Source organism: Gracilinanus agilis, chromosome 1 (assembly GCF_016433145.1).
Source record: "Gracilinanus agilis isolate LMUSP501 chromosome 1, AgileGrace, whole genome shotgun sequence".
NCBI classification, from domain to species: Eukaryota; Metazoa; Chordata; class Mammalia; order Didelphimorphia; family Didelphidae; genus Gracilinanus; species Gracilinanus agilis.
This window is the reverse complement of record NC_058130.1, coordinates 125,251,618-125,272,709: the sequence shown is the minus strand read 5'-3', so window position 1 is coordinate 125,272,709 and position 21,092 is coordinate 125,251,618. Positions and strand designations below refer to the sequence as shown.

Here is a 21,092-nt window from a genome sequence, read left to right as displayed (position 1 = left end):
CTCCCTTCAAGGAGGCAGGTTATTCTCTGTCCCACTCACCCATACCATTCTATATTCTTCAACTGATTTCCCTATCTTCCCTATTCCTCTCTCAGAGCTTCAACTTTCTCTTTGTTGATGCTTTCGTTACTACCTACATTCTAGTATTTCTTTTCCTTTACTTCATCCTACAGTGTTCACTAACTATTCTTCCATACCTCTCATTCGGATTTTTGCTAACCTTCTTGGAAAAAAACCCCCTATATACTCAGTACTTCCATTTCCTCATCTCTTCTAAACGTTCTGTATTCTGACTTGCAACCTCATCATTCAACTGAATTTTCTCTCCAAGTACTAGCAATTTCTTAATTGCCAAATTAAATGGCTTCTTAATTTTCATCCTTCTTAATTTCATTTGACCCATCTTCTCCCTCTTTATTTTCTTCTCTTTTGAGTATTTGTGACTGTCTTCTTATTTAACCTCCTACCCGTAAAAACCTCCTACCCGTTTTTCCACTCCCAAGTTTCCTCTGAAATTCTCTCCTACCATTAAGGGTACCTACCACTCTTGTCCTCACCCACATTCACAACCTCAATATCATTCTTGAGCCTCCACATATTCAGACAGTTGCTCAGGCTTGTATTTTATCTGTACAGCATCTGTCATACATGCCCCTTTCTCTCTTCTCACACATCTCTCATTTGGGTTCAGGCTCTCCATCTCTTGCCTTTACCATTGCAGAAGTCTTCTAATTGGTAACCCTGTCTCATCTCTCCCTACTCCCAAACCTGTTTTACTTTCTGCTGCCAAAGTATTTTCCCAAAGTATAGGTCTGATCCCCCCTACTTAGTAACTAACTCTACCCCTATTCAAGGATCACATATAAAGACCATTGGCATTTAAAGCTTTTCACAACAAGGCATCTTTGTTCTTTTCTAGTCTTCTTATACCACACACCCCTCTTCATATTCTATGAGCCAGCCATATTGGACTTCTTGCTAATCTTCAAACTCCATATTTCATCTCTTTGTGTCTTTGTATTGACCATCCCCAATACCTGTAATATTTTTTTCCTTATCTCTGTTTCTTAGAATCCTTGTGTTCCTTTGAGACTTAGCTCAACCAGTCTTTCAACAAGCATTTCTTAAGTGCTTCCTATGTGCCAGTGACAGCTTCCTTTTGGAGTCTCTAGAATGTGAATTTCTTAAGAGCAAGGACTGTTTTTGCTTTTCTTTTTGTCTCTTTGCACAGTACTGGGTAGGAAATGAATAAATTACTGCATAATCAATGCTTGTTGTTTGCTTTATTGATTCTTGAGTGGAATATGATAGAGACATAACTTATAATAGTAGTACTTTTAGTTTTTTGCTACATATAATTCTTTCTTATGGCACTGTTTTTATATTTTATTTTTCCTCAATAGGCTTATCATAATATGATTCCACAGTACCTGCTAGAGCACCTTATCTCAAGCTATTCCTTTTCACATATTGCATATTTATCTACCTTCTATTACTCCAATACTTTTTCCCTTTTTCCTTATCTTTCATGGGCATAACCCTACCTTCACAGTAGATTCCCCCTTCTTTTTCCATCTGTCAAAAAGTCTTTCCATGCACAAAGCACAATCTACTTGAAGCTTTCCTCATCATCCCAGATAAAAATTATCTCTTACTCTTCATATTTTCTCATAGAACTTTGTCTGGCTTTTCTTTTCAAAGCTGTCATTTTTTCCTTATACATATTTGTGTATGTATGCAGTTCTTTCTTTCAGAATGCATACTTCTCAAGGATAGAAAGTCTTCATTTTTCCCCTTTTTAAATTATAAAGATTTTTTATTTTATCAGTGACACGTAATAACAAATTTCCACTTAAGTTTTCCAAAGTTATGTGAACCAAATTGTCTCTCCCTCCCTTCACTCACTCCTCCTAGAGCTAGCAAGCAATTCAGTCTGGGTTATACTTGTATTATCATGCAAAACATATGTCTGTGTTTTTCATATTTGTAAGAGAATAATCATATAAAACCAAAACCCCAAAATAAAAACCCAAATAAACTAAAGTGAAAAAATTGTATGCTTTGATCTGTATTCCTACTCCAACAGTTCTTTTTCTGGAGTTGGATAGCATTCTTTGTCATATATACCTCAGAATTGTCCTAGATCTTTGTTTTGCTGAGAGTGGCTAAGTCTATCATAGGTGATCATTCCTCAATATTACTGTTACTATGTACAATGTTTTCCTGATTCTGCTTATTTTACCCTGCATCAGTACATATAGGTATTTCGATCTCTTTGAAATCATCCTGTTCATCTTTCTTATGGCAAAATAGAATTCCATCACTGTCATATACCACAATTTATTCAGCCATTCTCTAATTGATGGATGGCCCTTCAATTTCCAATTCTTTGCCACCAAAAAAAGAGCAGCTATAAATGTTTTTGTGTAAGTAGGTCCATTCTCCCCACCCTCCTTTTCTTTCTTTGGGATACAGACCCAGTAGAGGTAATACTGATATAAGTGGTAGCCATTCTTTTATAACCCTTAGGCCATAGTTCCAGATTGCCCTCCAGAATGGTTGTATCAATTCACAGCTTCACCAGCAATGCATTAGTGTCCCAATTTTGCCACATCCCCTCCAACATTTGTTATTTTCCTTTACTGTCATATTGGCCAAGCTGACAGATATAAGATGGTACCTCAAGAGTTATTTGAATTTGCATTTCTCTAATCAAGAGAGGTTTAGAACATTTTTCCATATTATTATTGATAGCTTTTATTTCTTCATCTGAAAACTGCTTATTCATATCCTTTGACCATTTGTCATTTGGGGAATGACTTGTATTCTTATAAATTTGACTTAGTTCTATAAAGGGGAAAATTAGGGTTTGGTTGACTGAATATTAAAAGTTTTGGTTGCCATGGAATTGATTCAAGTCCTAATGAAAAACCTCAAGTCAAAATGACTTTTATGGTAGTTTATTTACAAATGAGAAGAGAGAGTGAAAGTTAGAAAATCAGAGAGAGGATAGGGTAAGATAACTAATCTAATACACTAAGTAATTTACTCTGACCCCTGGCTCAACCCAGGCAAGACTAATTAGTCTTCAGCCAGAGAAGGCTCAGCCTTGAGCCAAGGGCCTGGGCCAAGGGTAGGGGATAAATGAAGCAAAAACTTTAGTCATAAAACTTCTCTTGAAAGCAGAGTTCCTTCAGAGAAATCCAGGAAGAATCTGTCTTTCCATTTACCATGTGATAGTACAGAGGTAGAGATTTAAGAACAGTCTCACTAAGGTCTTAGGTCTCAGGTCCAGCAAGCAGTGTCTCCAACTTGAGCTCCAGCTCCAAAAAGCGAACAAGAACTGCCTACAGGAAGTTGTCATTCCCTTTTAAAAGCGCTTCTTTTGTGTCACTTCCTTTGCCTTCCTCTTAGTTTATGTGCCCAATCACAACAAACGCTTTGCTTAGGACTGCCCAAGGGGCAGTCAGTTCTGATTTGTCACCCACTCTTGCACACGTGGGTTCCAGACCTGCCCCACTTGAGAATTAAGTGGTGGTGTTTACACTTTTGGTGATTAAATCTAAAAAAGGGAAGGGTAGGTTTAATTTCATTATCACAGTCCTCTATAAATTTGGGGGGGGGGGGAAATGAGACCTTTATCAGAGAAATTTGTTATAAAAAATTTTCCCCAGTTGTTTGCTTTGGTTTTTTTAATTTAACATAGTCAAAATTATTCATTTTACATCTTGTAATTCTTAGAAATTCACTTAGTGACATTTGAGCCCTTAAGTAAATGTTTTTATTTGTCAGCTTCATTCCTACTGCCACTTCATGGTAGCAAAATATGATGCTAAGGAAAGAAAAAATAGGGATCAAAAATTAACCCTTCTCAATTCAAAGTACGAATCTAATGTTATAGGGAAATGGGGGAGGGAACAGTAATGTCTGTCTTCATTGTGGTAAAAAATTGCATAAACTGATTTTTTGCAAATGAAATGTTGAAAATATTAAAATAAAAGTTATAGGGGGCAGCTGGGTAGCTCAGTGGATTGAGAGCCAGGCCTAGAGACGGGAGGTCCTAGGTTCAAATCCAGCCTCAGACACTTCCCAGCTGTGTGACCCTGGGTAAGTCACTTGACCCCCATTGCCTACCCTTACCACTCTTCTACCTATAAGTCAATACACAGAAGTTAAGGGTTTAAAATAATAATAATAAAAAAAAGAACAAAAAAAAAGTTATAGGGACTAGATGTGTGATTTCATTAAGATTTAGAACTCTTATAAAAGCACCTTTACTACTTTAATCTTATAAAGTTGCCCTAGTGCACTGAATAGTTCAGTGCCTTGCCTAGAGACAAACAACTAGCATATTGCAAAGGCAGAACATAAACTTATATCTGCCATGCTTTAAAACTGCCGTTCTATCTACTATATCATGCTACCTTAATTAGAAATAATAGTGATGGGGGCAGCTGGGTAGCTCAGTGGATTGAGAGCCATGCCAAGAGTTGGGAGGTCCTAGGTTCAAATCTGGCCTCAGACACTTCCCAGCTGTGTGACCCTGGGCAAGTCACTTGACTCCCATTGCCTAGCCTTACCACTCTTCTGCCTTGGAGCCAGTACACAGTATTGACTCCAAGATGGAAGGTAAGGGTTTAAAAACAATATAATAATAATGATGATGATGATGATGATGATGATGATGATGATGATGATGATGATGATGATGATGATGATGATGATGATGATGATGATGATGATGATGATGTCGTCAGTAATGTGGAATGTAGTTAATTTTGTTGCTTAATTATCCTTGGAAGAATTTTAGTTATTTTTTTGGTTTTGTTTTGTTTTGGGGTTATTGTTTTTTTGTTTTTGTTTTTTGTTTGCTTTGCTTTTATTAATTAGTTTTGTGACATTGAATAGTTGATAACATGCCATTGTGGATAGAGAACCATTATGAATCAGAGTATTCCTGTTCCATTTCTGGCACACATTGGCTGTGTGATCTTTTGTCAGTCTCTTATTTTCTTGGTACCCCTAACAGCTCTCTAAAATTATATGTGGCAAAAAAAAAATTATTGATCTACTTATTAGAAGTTTCCTTACCAGGAACAATGAAATCCCAAATCAGGACTTGACCCTCTTCCTCCTATAACTCAGTAGTGTTGGTTTAAAAAAATCCATTTACTGCAATCTTATGTGATGCAATAGGAAGAAAATGTGTACTCAAGGAAAAGGGAATGATGATTATCTCATATAATCATGACAGTGTGAATAGCCTCTACTGTCACAAACATACTTGATAGAATATAAAAAATTCTACTATTTCAAACATATTTGAGATTCTAGATCACATACTTTCCCCAGAAAATCATTTAATTAGTTTGTGTTTCATTCTTTGATTAAACTAGCACCTAATTGTAGATGAGAAGAGCAACTCTTCGTGTATATTTTAGAGAAACTAAACTAGCAATTAACTATTACCAATGTATACTTCCAAAATAGAAACTGAAATTTAAGAATAGTACACTGATATGACTATAATTTCCCAGTCTGGTAAAAAAATGTTCAGTGGCACAAATTATTTCTTCTGTTTTCAAAAAAAAAAAAGCACGATTTACTTTTGTGCTAATTAATTTGCTGACACTTTAAAAACTTGACAAAGTGAAGTGAGTTTTCCATCTCCCAGGATATTTAAGTAACTGCTATGTAAACGGTATTTACAATTTAATATCTATATGACCTTTTAAGAGAAAAAATCCAGCTTAATATATTATTCCACAATGTATGGCGGTTTGCCACACTTAAAAGTAATAGCACTGATTAGAGAACAGTGTAGCTTTACACCATAGTCAATTTAAGCTATGAAATATGAATTTTATCTCAAGAAAGTATATCAATGGTGTAAGCTTTGTTCTGCAGATAGTGCCTACTGTACTTTATTAGCTTAGAGATGAAGAAAAAGTATTTGTCATTTTTATTTATATAACTTGTCTTTACCTTCCACCCAAAACACCAGACTAGAACTTATTTTCTGAATGCTCACCCAGTGTTAAAGGCCTGTCTTATATAAACAAATGCCTTAGCTAGTGAGTTACTTAAATATATATAGTAGCCCAAACCTTGCCCTGTTCCACAAATGGATCATCTTGTTTTCCTTCTTAACAATTTACTTTTCTCTCCCAGAATTTCATCTACAAATAATAATAATGTTAGAGATCATTTACTTCCTCCCTATATCTGAAATGCTTATAAATTCTTATTCAAGCCCCACAGCAATTTTTTCGAATCTTTTCTCACCTTTAACCTAGAACCTTGGCCTCTGCACTTAATGGCATAAATAACACTTAATAAATTCTTATTGACTGACCCACACACAAACCCATTGCTTTCCTGAAGGCTGAGTCATTATACAAAAGATAATTGTCCCAGCTTGGTTTCCTTTTAAGAAAATTGGGAATCAATTCAGACAGCTATTTAAAAAAAAATAAAGGTAAGTTTAGCTGGTAGATTTATGAAATACTGTTCCATACCACAAAGATTAATAGCAAATAAAATAAAAGCCAAAGACTCATAACAAACTCTAAATGAGTCATACTGAGTGAATACAGTTCTCATTCAACTCAGAAGGTTCACTGATATTCTCTTTTCAGTTAAAGTAATGAACATTTATTCAGCAAGCATTTAGTTTGCTATATGCCAGTGACTATGCCAATTACTAGGGATGCAGAAGGGAAAAACTAGTTAGTAGTCATTTTTTTTAAGTAACTCATTTCACTGAGGGAAACAACACATACATATATAAATAGAAAATATTTTCAAATCAAATACAAAGTCATGTTTGATAGTAGGTAACTTGATAGTTGAAGGGACTATCTCATAAGCTTCCAGGCTTGAGGATCCTTAAATTTTACATTATAAACACCTGGCTTTAAATCCTTACTCACTTAGTTATGGCGTATGTGATTTCTAGACTTCTCAGTTTCCTCAAATGTAAAATGAAGGCTTTGGCTTAGATGAAGAATTCTTAACCATTTTATGTGTCACAGATACCTTGGTGAAGCCTATGGATCCCTTCTCAGTATTATAATGTTTTTAAATACATAAGATTACAAAGGAAACCAAATATTAATGAGAATAAATATATGGAGGGAAGGGAGTTTCCTCATCTAAATTCATATGACCTTGTGAATCCTATATTAAGTACACCCAATCAAAATCCATGAGATTATTAATCCATTTAAGTCACCATTTTAGATGGAAATCTTAAATTATACTGAACACTTCCTTGACTTCTTTAACAAGAAACAAAAAAGATCCAGGCATTATGAATGTTATTGATCATGCTGTTGTAATATGGTGACTTTTGAGGTTAATAAACATATAATTTATAGGTCGATGATACTTTCTTTAAACTCAGATTTATTTTACTATGCCAAATCCTTTTCCTCTCTTAATTTATTTTTATTAATGGAATGTTTATTTTATTTTATTTTATTTTTAACATTCATTTTTTATTTTTATTTTGAGTTTGAAATGCTCCACGTTCCTCTTTCCTCTTCCTCCTCCCTTTTGAGATAGCAAGCAATCTAGTATAGATTCTACATGTGCAGTCATGTAAAATTCTTTTTCATATTAGTCATTTTGTGGAAGAGATCTTGATGAAAGGGAGGTAGGGAGGTAGGGAGGTAGGTAGGTGGATCGATTGATTTGGTCTGCATTTAGATTTCATCATTTCCCTCTCTGCAGGTGGATGGCACTCTTCATCATTAGGCCTTGGATCACCATATTGCTAAAAGTGATGTCATTTTTAGTTGTTCAGTAAATAAACATGCTGTCAAAGAACATGTATACAATGTTCTTTTAGTTCTCACTTTGCATCAGTTCGCATAAGTTTTTCCAAAATCATCTAAAGCCAGTGTAAATTTTGAATACTTAAATGTGCAAATTCTTCTTCACCAGTATGAACTTTGATAAGGTTGTTTATTCCATCAACTATTTGAGTTTTAAATTACACAGTTTTAAACCTTCATATTTTCTTTCTCTTTAAACTGTGACTTTACCTTCTCTGTGATATGCAGCAGTTCAGTTGCCCCTGACTTCACCATTGAAACTCCCCCCACACTATCCTAATGAGTTCTGGTCATTGCAAGAAAAGCAACTAGATACAATCTTAACAGCATTGCGCTTCAAGTCAAAGGACTTGAATTTGAATCCCAGCTTTGTCATTTATTACCTATGTGATCTTAGATGGGTTACTTAACTTTTCCAGGCATGTTTTTTCACCGGTAAAATGTCAAAGTTGGACTAGGTGAGATTTCTTTTCAGATCCAGATCTGTCAGTAAGCATGTATATAAAAAGCACCTAGTATATGCCAGACACTTTGCTAAAGGGAAAAGTTAGTCCTTGCCCTTGAGGAGCTCACAGTCTAATTGAGGAGATCTATATTCCTCTTCTGGTTAAAACCCATCATTTTATAGACTGGAAAACTGAGGGAAACGATTTCTCCTACTGAATCACAGAAGAGCTACAATTAGAATCCTGCCCTCTCTCCAAATCTAGTTTTCCTTCCATTGTACTCACACTGTGACTACAAACTTTATGCTAGACTACAATTTTTTTCTTTCTGCCATCAATTTTTTTTGTCTTTTCATTTACTTTTATGCAACCTCTTCTCATTGTTGCTTATATATTTGTCTCTAGCAGCCCCTTATCCTGTTTGCTATATCTAAATCATAGGCTTGGAAAGCAGTTGTCCTATCTGTTAAAACTATAGATATGAATGTTTTTCATATTTCTTACCTTTGCAGAAAGGTGAAGAAGGGGTTAGAGGGAGGGACAGATTTTGAAACTAAAAATAAAATTTAAAAAAGATTTTCTATATGTGCATATGAGTAAGTAGACGCTTGACCAGAATGGCTGTTTTACCAGCAAAATGTATGAGCTTTTTTCTTTGGACTTGTAATTTTTTTTTTTTTTTTTGCTACTCTGGTTCTTCTGAATTCCAGTTAGGTGAGATATCACTTTAAATTGCTTTATGAATTTGAGAATTTATAAAAATTCTTGAAGATCTGTATACTATCTCAGTGAATTTATGATTTTTAAAGCATTGATTCTAAATTATTATTTTCCATACAGTTTGCAATCAATGCTGGAGGATCTTCTGGTTGCTACATCTGATGGACTACTTCATCTTATTCACTGGGAAGGGATGACAAATGGAAGGAAAGCCATCAATCTCTGTACAGTACCATTTTCAGTAGACTTGCAGTCATCTCGAGGTAGTTATACCCTTCTATGTCTGAAGTAGAAGAATCTACTTTTAAAAATTGTTTTTTAGAAAAAAAAATGAGATTTTAAGTAACCATATAGTAAAACAACCATTACAAATAACAGATTGTAAAATATTTTCCATATCATCTTATAAACATATCTATACCTAACTAATCATTTATGTTTCAAGTTGGTTTTTTAGAATTTTCTTACTTTTCATAGATCTTCCTATTTCTACACAGACCTGTGTTTATCCATCTTAATTTATAAAAGTCTGTTTAGCTGATGGACATTTGCATTATTTGCATATTTTTCTATTGTGTTTGGGTCAACTATAAACATACTATACAAACAGATCAGTTTTTCATTAATCACAGTGTATGTCAAAGGGTATATATAGACTTTGTCTTTTAATTGTTACATTACTTTTCAGAACTATTATATTCTCAACTACTTGGGTTTCATATTGCTTACACTCCACCTTTCACCTCCCACTCAAACATTATGCTCTCACTCCTGTGGTCTTGAACTGTGATTGGTGAGCATTCACTTTACTTTGACCAGTCTAAGGCCCCTCTCACATCTCCCTCTCTTTCTGTCTCCATGCCACATTATCATTTGTGCATTATCAGTCTCTCACTCCAACCCCAACTAATTGCTAACTTAATGTATGTGAGGTATTATCTAACATAATGGTAAATAATTGAAAGGGCAAGGTGTTATCTATGTCAATTTACTGCCAAATACTGATTTCTTTTCAGTAGTAAAATGTAGTTCAATCTGAGATATTTATTTTGCTTTTTCTTAAAAGTAAAATTTTTTAAATTATCAATTTTTATTTCCTATTATCTTTATTTTCCCATTCCCCTCTATCCAGAGTGTCATCTCTTGTAATTAATAAAAAAGAGAGGGAGAAAGCAGTATAGCAAAAATAACACTCAGACTATAATGTTCTAGTCCTATATTTCTGCAAAGAAGGAAGGTTTATTTTCTCCCTTTTTTTTCAGGGGCATTCGATCATTATAACTGCATAGCATTCAGTCTCATTTTTTTCTTTCTCTTAACATGGTTGAAGTTATATTTATTATTTATTATTTTCCTGGTTCTGCTTACTTTTTTAATTAGTTCATATGCCTTCCTTAGCTTCTCTGAATTCTTCCTGTTCATCATTTCATATGACATAGTCATATTTCATTGTAACTAATACCATAGCTTGTTAAGCCCCTTCTCCATCGCTGGGTTCTTAAAAATGAAGTTACTCAGTTTTATTAAATTACTAAATATACGTTTGCATATAAGAAACTTGCAATCTTCCAAGTAATACTATGAGAGCATTGTTTATTATGAATATTCATTTCCATATTTTTTCATTAGCAGGTTCATTCTTGGGATTTGAAGATGTGCACATCAAAGATATGGAATATTGTGCTACACTTGATGGGTTTGCTGTTGTATTTAATGATGGTAGAGTTGGATTCATTACACCAATGTCAAGTAGATTTACTGCTGAGGTATGGCTTATTTATTACATAGAGGCCAAACTTCATTTTCTTTTCATTAATATTGCCCTTAATGGCAAAATATCTAGGCATCCCTTCTCCCCTTTAAAGATTAAGTGTTTTAACATTTTAAAGTAGTTTTTATTTCATCATGTATGATTTTAGGCTTAATGAACCTAGTACGCATTTTAAATTATAATAACTGCAAATAGGCAGAATATTAAATTATCTACTTATGATGATTTACTTTTCCTAGTAAATTAGAGGAGAAAAGGAGGATTTTTGCTGACCTCTCAGCTTATAAAGAGCTAAATGCCAGTAATTATGAATATCTATTAAAATATTTATAGAAAATTAAATCTTTGGTTTTAAAATTTATATAAAGTACTATTCTTTCAGTCAATTTTTTCTAAGCACTATATAATTATTCTCATACTTATACAAAATAGATATTTAATATTTGTGGCTGTAGAAATTATGTTATTTTCCAATTAATATCCAAGCTTAAAAATAGAAAAGTGAAGTCTCATCATATAACATTATGATTATAAATTATTAAGAACAAAAGAATGTCTATGTCTTACCAAGTACCAAATGGTACTTAATAAATATTTGAGTGAATAGTTTTAAAGTATATAAAACTTTATGGTTCTCAGCACTCAAAAATGTTTCAAAATTTAGCAGATTCAATTCTAAACTACTAACCAAAGTATGATTTTAGATACTGCTTTTTAACATTTTCTATTATCAGTCAGAATAATACATTTTTGTCATTAGAACATTTAATGAATGTGGTACATACTCAGCATTTTTTAGTAAACTATATTCTTATCCTTAGGATTAAATGATCAGATCTATACAAGTTTTTTATAACTTTAAAAAATTGAGCACTTTTCTCATCATGGTATTAGCCTAGCATCCATAAATTGCTAGTTAGATATAGGCTTTGTCCTTGGTGGAGTTAGTATAAGAGGGAATCAAGGTAGATGGATATAAATTCTTAAACTAAGGAGGAGAACCTACATTTATTACTTGTCTACTCTTTGCCAGTCACTGTGCTGAATACTTTATAAATAGTGAATTTGTAATTTCCAACAACCTTGGGAGGTTAAATGCTATTATTATTATTCTCATTTTATAGATGAGAAATATGAGACAAAGAGGTTAAGTGACTTTCCCAAAGTCTCACAGAATGGAAATATATAAGGTTGGGTTTAAAATCAGATTTTCCTGACTCCATGGCCCAGTACTCTATCCATGCCTCTAACAGTTGAACAAATATTGGACATATGTTTAATATATTTACATGTATAAGCAAAGGAATAATTATATAGCTTTGTAAATGAAAAGGAATATTCCTTGAGAAAACATGGGCCAAGGAAAATTTCTTAACTCTTTTTCAGTTAGAAAAACCTTTACTAGGGGAGTGGGGTTTCAGAATATGTCTAAAGGAAAACAGTTTGTTAGATTGGGGAGGAGGACAAGGATGAATATTTTAGAACTAAATCATCAGCTTGTGATTAGTATCATCATTGGAGTCAAGATAATATTAGCTCATTTATCTCTTCAAGCAGAAGCATGAACCAAGATATAAAAAGCAGTAAGTGTGTGCACATGATGGCCAGTAAGAGACACTGATAGTCCTGATAGAAGATAGGATGTTAGCTTTTCTCAATAACATAGTAAAAAGCTACTCTAGGGCTCTTCTATAAAGGAAAGGTAACAGAATGGTGGGGAGACAAGAAACCTGTGATAGTCATTTGGAACAGGGAAAATATGATTAATTTTTTACACAGTTGAACTTGTGCAATTTAGTCTTCAATTCATCACACAATTTATTCAGTGCCACTCAAAAGCATCTAATCTAGAGGAAAAATGAAAGTCCTTATCCCCTGGCCCATTCTCATTTATCAAATGAAAATAATTGTATACTTTTTATTTTCCTTAATTCTCAGAATTTCTACTTTGTTACTTAGTTGTATACTCTTCTTTCTTTGGAACATAGACCTAATAATGATAAAGCTGGATCAAAGGGTATATACACAGTTTAGTAACTTTGGGGACGTAGTTTCAAATTATTTTTTAGAACAGCTGAACTAATTCACAATTCCACTACTATATATATCAGTTTTCCCATAGTCACTTCAGCTTTTGGCATTTTCCTCCTTTGTTATCTTTGCCAATCTGATGGATTTGAGATAGAACTTCTCTAATCATTTATGATTAGAAATATTTTTTCACATGAATGTTGATCCTATGGATTTCTTCCTTTGAATTTTGCCTATTCATAGCCTTTGACTTTTTTATACTCTGAGGAATGCCTCTGAGTCTTATAAGTTTGAATAGGTTCATTAAATATCTTTTTTATAAGATTATTTTCAGAGAAATTTGATTCTAAATTTTTTCTGAGTTACATGTTTTCCTTCTAATTTTAACAGCAGATTTGTTTATTAAAAATCTTTTTAGCATTGTATGATCAAAATTCTCCTTTTTATCTTATGCAGACCATACCGGTATTGCCCGAGAATCCATGGCAAAATTACGAGAGCGATTAGCTCAAAAGAAGAGGGAGGCCAAGGCACGAGAAGGATGGTTTAATACACTCCTTAAAAACTCCCCTTGGCTATCTACTCTGATCCCTACTATTATTACACCACTTCTCATTCTTATATTAGCTCTTACTTTTGGCCCTTGGGTTTTCCAATGTCTAACCAAATTCATTAAATCAAACGTCGACTCAGCCCTTGATAAGTTTCCTACGGTTCAATGCCATCGTATTCAGATAACGGACGCGGAACAACCTCACGATACTCATCTACATTTTAACAGGATGGTAACCCAATGACGGGAATAGCACAGGTCCTCGACCCTTGATGGTCGAGTAACTCCCCCTGTGTAGCCTAAGACAGGGGCCGTCGCTGCGAATATCATCTATGGATCAATTGGGAAACATAAGGTGCTTTGAGAAATGGTATAGACTTGGAGGAAACAACGGTCAAAAGGAGCGCACTTAGTCATTATGCCCTTCATTTAAAAATAAAGAAAGGGGGAATTGTTAGGAGCCAAGACTATAAAATAAAAATAGTAACCCTTCAAGAACGATATGGATTATGAGCCCCGCATGGGCGGAGGCATAGCTGCAAAACGTCCTCCAGACTTTCCACATAACTGCGTGTTCTTTTTCCATGTTCCTGCTTCGTAACTACTTGTTCCTTTCTCTCTTCATCCCGACCGCCAACCCCCTCACCCTGAACATATATATTCTTGCCCTATACCAGCAATAAACGGGCCATGTTCCATTAGACTTCCTTGTCTTCTTGCGTGCATGGTTCCCCTCTCTTCCCCTATGGTCTCTCAGGTGGCTGTTCCCGAACACCCCATAGTTGAATCCGGCTGGTTCCGGATAGTAATCCACTTTATTGCTTGTTTAGCCATGAACTGTCTCAGTGTCTAAGATCTGAAAAGCACTAAGTAAATAAATGTTAGCTATTATGATTAAGAAAGAGAGTTCATTGGGCAGCTGGGCATCTCAGTGTTTTGAGAGCCACATCTAGAGATGGGAGGTCCTAGGTTCAAGTCTAGCCTCAGACACTTCTTAGCTATGTGAACATAGGCAAATCACTTAATCCCTATTGCTTAGTCCTTACCACTCTTCTATCTTAGAACCAATACACAGTATTGATTCTAATATGAAAGATAAGGGTTTGGGTTTTTGTTGTTGTTTTTTTGTTTTGTTTTGTTTTTATAGAAAGAAAGACGGTACAATCAGATTAAGTCCACAAAGAAGAAAACATTAAATTAAGTGTATTTCTATCTGCTGGGTACTGTCCTTTACAAATATTATCTCATTTGATCCTTATAGCAACCTTGGAGATAGATTTTTCCTTGCTTATGATTTGTTTGGGTGACCTTTTATGTGTCTACATATAACATTTTCATGTATGTTTTGAGGTGTTAGTCTGAACATAATTTCTGCCAAACTCTTGCTCAACATTTGTAGCAATTTTTGTTGAATAGTAGTAACCCAGTAACTTGAATCTTTAGGTTTATCAAACATTATGCTACTGTAAAAATGGAGATAATAATAGCATCTACCTCCCAAGTTGCTATGAACATAAAATATTTGTTAAGCATTTAGCACAAAGTAGATACTGCTTATTTCCTTTCTTCCTTTTTTGTGTACCTAATCTGATTGAACTCTTTTTAAAAATAATATTAATAATAGCTGACACTTAGTGACTTAATGTTTGCAAAATGCTTTAGAAATACTATTTCATTTTATTGTCACAGCAACCTTGAGAGGTAGGTGCTAAAATTCACCCCCATTTTACAAAGAAGGAAATTATGGACAGACAGAGATTAAGTAATTTGCTCAAGGAAACAGCTATTAAATGTCCAAGACTGAATTTGAACTTAGGTCTTACCCCTTCTAGGTTCAGTACTCTGTTTACTATATCACCTAGCTACTAATACTAAATACCAAGATTGTTTTAGTAATAGCTATGTTATTGTACCATGTGAGTTTAATACTCCCAAAGACTCCCTTCCTTTGCCTTTTTTTCAGTAATGTTGATATTTTTGACCTTTTATTTCTTTATATGAATTTCCTTATTTTTCTTCATAAAATATTCTTTTGGTGCAGCTTGAATACATAAATTGTCATTTTTGCAGCTTGAATACAAGATTGTCATTTTTATTATATCAGATCAGCCTATGCATACTTCTCTAATTATTTAGGTCTTAAATCTACAAGAGTATTTTGTTCTTGGATGAATATTGGTATATATACTTCCAAATATCAGTTTTATTCAGAATTCTATTTTGAATAGAATTTTTCTTTTTAGCTCTTCTTGATTTTGGTGGTAATAGTGTTAATGATTTATATGGATTCATGTTATATCCCTACAGGTTTGCTGAAGTTATTCTTTTCAATTAATTTTGGTTGAATCTAAGATTTTCTAAGTACACCACCAGATCTGCAAAAGTGGAAATTTTGTTTCCTCTTTTCCTATGCTTGTTACTCCATCTCTTTTTTTTTGTCTTATTGCTAAGTAGTATAGCAATATATAATATCTCATTGCCAGGTGATAATGGACATCTTTGGAAGTCCTCTGGCTCTTCTCTATTACCTTAATGTTTTTTAAACTTAGATTTTTTTACTAAAGAAAGTTCCATTGGAATTTTAAAATGGAAATGTGTATTAGATATTGTCAAGAGCCTTTTCCTCATCTATTATTATAATCATATAGTTCTTCAATTATTCATTGACGTGGCTTATTATGTTTATAAGTATTTCTTATGTTGAATAAACCCTGCTTTACTATTATAAATACTAATGTGGTTATTTTGTATGATCTTTCCTTGTGTTAGGGTAGCTTACTTGCTCATTTTTTATTTAAATTCTTTGCATTAATATTCATTAGGGATATTGTTCAATAGTTTTCTTTTTCTGTGTTGTCTTTTCCTGATTATCAAGTTTATTTATCAAGATCATATTTGTATTAAATAGATTAGAAGGATATCTTTTCATATTTTTGATGATGTCTTTATGAGCCAATATATGGTCATTATATTATACACAGTATACTATACACAGCTGTTCCTATTCAGTTACTGCCAAGTATTGGTTTTTACCTTCTTTCTTGTTTATCTTTTAGTTTAGGTCAGAAAAAAGTACATGAAAGAACTCCTGCTATAGTTTTGTCTTATTTCTCTTTCCATTTCATTTAACTTTTCTTCTAAGTATTTAAATGCTATACTATTTGGAGAATGTCAGGGTGGGGAGACGAATATTGATATGTATTTGTTATCATTGGTGTTTTTCTCATGTAATTTCCCCTGCTCATCTCTTTTTATCATCTCTATATTTACTATAGCCTTATCTGAAATTATGATTGCTACTCTTTGTTTTTTAGTTCAGCTGAATTATAATAGATTCTGCTCTATCCCTTCATCTTACTTGTTTATTTTTATTCTTATAAACAACATATTATCAAAATTTATCTTCTGTTCTGTAGATCTGTTTGTAGATTTTTTTCCACTTCATGGGCGAGTTTATCATATTCACTTTGTTAGTTAAAATTGTTCATTGTGTAATTTCCACATTCTGTCCTTTTTCAATTTTTCCTCTTTTTGCTGTTACCCCTCTCTTTACAAATAAAATGACAAAAGAGGGAGTTTGCTTGACACTGGTGATCTTCTATGTGAAACAATTTATTTTCTCTCTGTTATAACTCTTTTCTTCTAGTTATACTGCCCTTAATCCCAGGATTTTACTATTTCTTTTTTTTCCTTTTATTCTACTACTTTTATATTCCTCTCCAACATTTGAGTTTGTTTTGATGATGACCATTCCCATACCTACATAACCCTCTCTCTTAGAGCCCATTTCATCTATCCTTTATCTCTTCTCTCTATTTCTCCTTTAAATTTAATGCATTTCTACACCTATATCTTTATGTATGTGGGTCTTTAATTATGTTCAATATTCCTTTACCATTTTAGATGAAAGTGAGGTTTATGGAATTCTTCTTCCTCCTGAACTTTCTTCCATGACTACATATTCTTCTAATTTCTCTTTCCTCTTCCCTTTCTTCCCTAATTGTACTGTCCCTCCTTTTTTCGTCTTTTCCTAAGAGAATTAAAACAGAACAAAATTATCCACAGAATTTCTTCGTTTTTATCTTTCTCTATGATCCTTAAAGATAATAAATTCTGAGAAGATATTATTTCTTATCCCCCTATCAATATGTAAACAATTCATCCCTAAATATTCCTTTTCAATTAAATAAATATGTTTGCCTTTCTGTTTTTCTTGGTGCCTGTGTTTCCATTTCCAAACACCAATCGTTCTGACTTTTTTTTTTAAATCAGAAATGCTTGCACATTAGAGCCCCACTGCCTTTTTATTTTTTAATCTTCTCTTTGGAGTAGTCTTAATTCTGGTGGATAGGTTTTCCTGGGTTGAGCTTTTTTAGTCCTTGCTTTTTGGAATATTGTATTTCAAGCTATCTTTCTTGGTGATGCTTATTGTGATTTCTTGGAATCTGAAGTTCTTTTTGGCTGCTCATAGTGATTTTGTTTTCTTTTGGGGTTTCTTTTTAGGAGGCAATGGATCGAGTCTTTCCATTTTCACTTTGTCCTCTTTCTAAGAGTTCTAGGAAACTTTCCCATGAAATTTCTTGAAATATGAGATTCAGATTTTATTTTTGATAAAATATTTCTTACATTTTCTTCTTTTAGTCTCCCTCATCTTTTGAAATATGTCTTAACAGCAATAAAGCGCTGTTTTCTGATTTTCAGGACATTCAGTTCTTATGTGAGGTTTTCTACCATTTCTTACAAAGTGACAACTTTCCTTGCCATTCCTTAGCTTTTCCATTCTGTATCTCTTGTTTCATTTCTCCTAGGCACTCCTGCAGTCCCTGTGGTCAGGACATTTTTTTCTCTGAGGCTTTACATGGATATGTTGTGAGGTCACTCCCAAGGGGGTTTACCCCTGGGCATCTCTCCAACCAAGGTATTTCTTAATGGCATTCAGAGTTTTTCTTAGTTTGCTCATCTCATCTCATCTGCCTCAAATGTAAGCTGCAGGGCCTGTTCTTGGATCAGTCACAACTGTCACAGGATTCTGGGATTGCTGATGCAGGATTTTGCCTAAAGCTTTTCTCTAAGAGCTGGATTCAGACAACCATGCTCCTCAGCTAAACTGGTTTAGAACCCTGGAAGGTAGGCTCCTAATATGAAGGGGCTTTTGCTTTCCACCTTCCTGGAATGTTCTAATCCTGCCTACATGCTATTTTCTACTTACTCTAGCCTGACTAACCCAGAGTCTCCACAAAAGTCTGACAAGGATCCCTCTTAAGATTCCTACAAGTGACTTACTTTTTTAGAGTGGTATGTTTCTAAGCTCCAGTGATATCTGGGCTCCCTCCCCCATGTCTTGGCACACTGCCATCTCCCTATAATTTGATGTTCCCTAACGAATATTTATTAAAAAGCTAGTTCAGAGAACTTTTTGCACCTAGAAGCTCAGAGAAATGTAAAGCTTAAATAAGACATGACCCTTTGCTTAAGAAGCTCACTATCTAGTATGGAAATAAACTACTAAAACAGCTATAATATATAAACATATCATATCATCATCTCAATATCTTTTACCAGGTAGCTTATGTGGGGTACAGTCTATTGGCCTTATTTTCTTCCTCTGTAAAATGGAGAATAATAGCACTACTTCCTAGGTTATTATGAAGAAAAAAATGAGATATCTGTAAAGTGCTTTGCAAACCTTAAAGTGCTATAGAAATGCAAAGTATTGGCTCAAACTTAAACCAGATTTTACCTGACCCTTGAAAAGAAAAGTTAGGTTCTAGGGTTATACCTTATTTCATTCTGAAGCTCAAATCCTTTCAAAGATGATAGGGATATAAAAGTGCTGAGAAGAGAAGCTTTTCTTTAAGATACTTAAGTCTTTTCCCTTCCTTAGATTTTAGTTGTTATTTAAGCAGTAAATTATTTCCCATATAGAGACTAGTTTTTTTTACCTCTCAAACTTCAGTGACATTTTAAGGTGGCCTGACTATGCCAGTCACCTGAAGTACTGTTGTAAAACCTATAGAAACATTTTCATGAATTCTCAGCAGCAAAAAGACCTTAGAATGGGAAGTTGTTCTCCTTTCCCTTGCCCTTTAACATGAGCTATTATCTGTTATGTTCAGTTTGTACAGGCTCAAGGAAACTGTAAGGTATGCTTATAAAAAATTATGTAGCTCTCTGACTTTATTCATATATGTCCCAGTGAGAGACTTCTCTGACAATGCATATTAGTTCCTTTACAAACTTGTGGTCTTAATAGAGTTAAATGGGACCTCCAAGAGGCGAAAGGTTAATTACTTTCCCATGTTTACAGCCAGGATATAGTAGTATTTAAACCTAGGACAGAAGTTGTCATAAATATATGCATATATTTAAAAAATATTAATTTGGCTTAAATAATTTCATGTACTTAAACCCATCTTTCCAATATAAATATGCAAAAAACAAATTTGTGCTACTTATTTGTAGCACTATGTAGCTTTTACTTTTGCATATTTCTTCCTCATAACCATAGCAAACTTATTTTCTAGTCTACTCTTAATTATGAAAAGGAGCTAAAAGAATTTCTAAAATAGCTATTTTAATTTTCTTTTTCTCCATACTTGGACAATAAAACATCTACTTTTAGTAATTCTTCAATTTTAGAAAATTCTGCATCTTTTAAATTTGTAGAACATCTCTAACCTTATTTTTATAATATGAGATGGTAAGGAAATTCTGAGTTGGCTCATTATATGAGTAGACATGAATAGCATTTTTTCCTACCACACTAAATTATCTTTACTTTCTCCAAACTTAGATAACCATATATTAATATTGTCTTTGTTCTATTATATTTATATTGATTTTGTTAAATATATTCTTCCCTGGATAATTATAAGGTTATAAATTGGAGTAAAGGTGTCAACTTGCACTGGTGGATGCAGTGTCCTAGTTTAAGAGTTTCCCATATCAGTGAAATCACAGATTCTGACCTTATTCACATGTTTGTGAGCTTATCCAGAGCTTACCACATTTGTTTATATTTTCTGTGAGCTCCAGTCAGGGGATTAGTTCTCTTTTATCTGTGACACTAGATAGTTGTGTGTGATATTGAATAAGATACTTTACCTAAGCTATAGTTTCCTTATCTACAAAATAAAGGGTTAGTCTTAGTTATCATTAGGAGCCTAACCCAGACTCCTACTTTAATAAGTCACAATTTAGAGTTCCTAGGTCTAGTTTGCTACAAGGGTTTTAATCTGCATGACAAGTATAAATCAAAACCATAGATATTTATGTGAAATATTAAAGCTCTTTTATTTTCACATTGAGACTGCTGTGTTCTTCAGGTAACAAGTACTACTGATATTATCACTATGTTATCTTTTCCTAACTTACACTTCAACTATTTTTCTTCAGATCCTTATCTCTACTTTCTGAGACCCTGACTTTGGCTTCTTAATTGATCTTCTTGTTTCTATCCTTTCGAGTTAGTCCCTTATACCATTGTTTATAGGTAACAGCATGTAATAGAAAAAGCACTGGCTAGGGCAGTGATGGGCAAACTAAGGCCCCCGGGCCAGCTGTGGCCCCCTGAAATGTTCTATCCAGCCCGTCCACATTATTCCTAATCTGACGAATACAATGAGTAGGATACAATACAATGAAACTTTGAAAGAATTGCCTTAGAAAGAGACTGACAGATGAGCATTTCCTTTCCTTTGGCCCCCTCTTTAAAAAGTTTGCTCATCACTGGG

At 33.8% G+C, this 21,092-nt stretch overlaps 1 protein-coding gene across 2 annotated transcripts in view; it reads left to right on the top strand.

Annotated features, from left to right (window-relative positions):
* Positions 1 to 21,092, top strand: part of RIC1 (RIC1 homolog, RAB6A GEF complex partner 1) — a 177,356-nt gene that overhangs the window by 83,780 nt on the left and 72,484 nt on the right. For both annotated transcript variants that reach the window (XM_044656642.1, XM_044656637.1), the window contains exons 5-6: positions 9,125 to 9,267; positions 10,634 to 10,770. In XM_044656642.1, the coding sequence (XP_044512577.1) occupies positions 9,125 to 9,267; positions 10,634 to 10,770 (280 nt within the window). The remainder of the gene's footprint in view (positions 1 to 9,124; positions 9,268 to 10,633; positions 10,771 to 21,092) is intronic.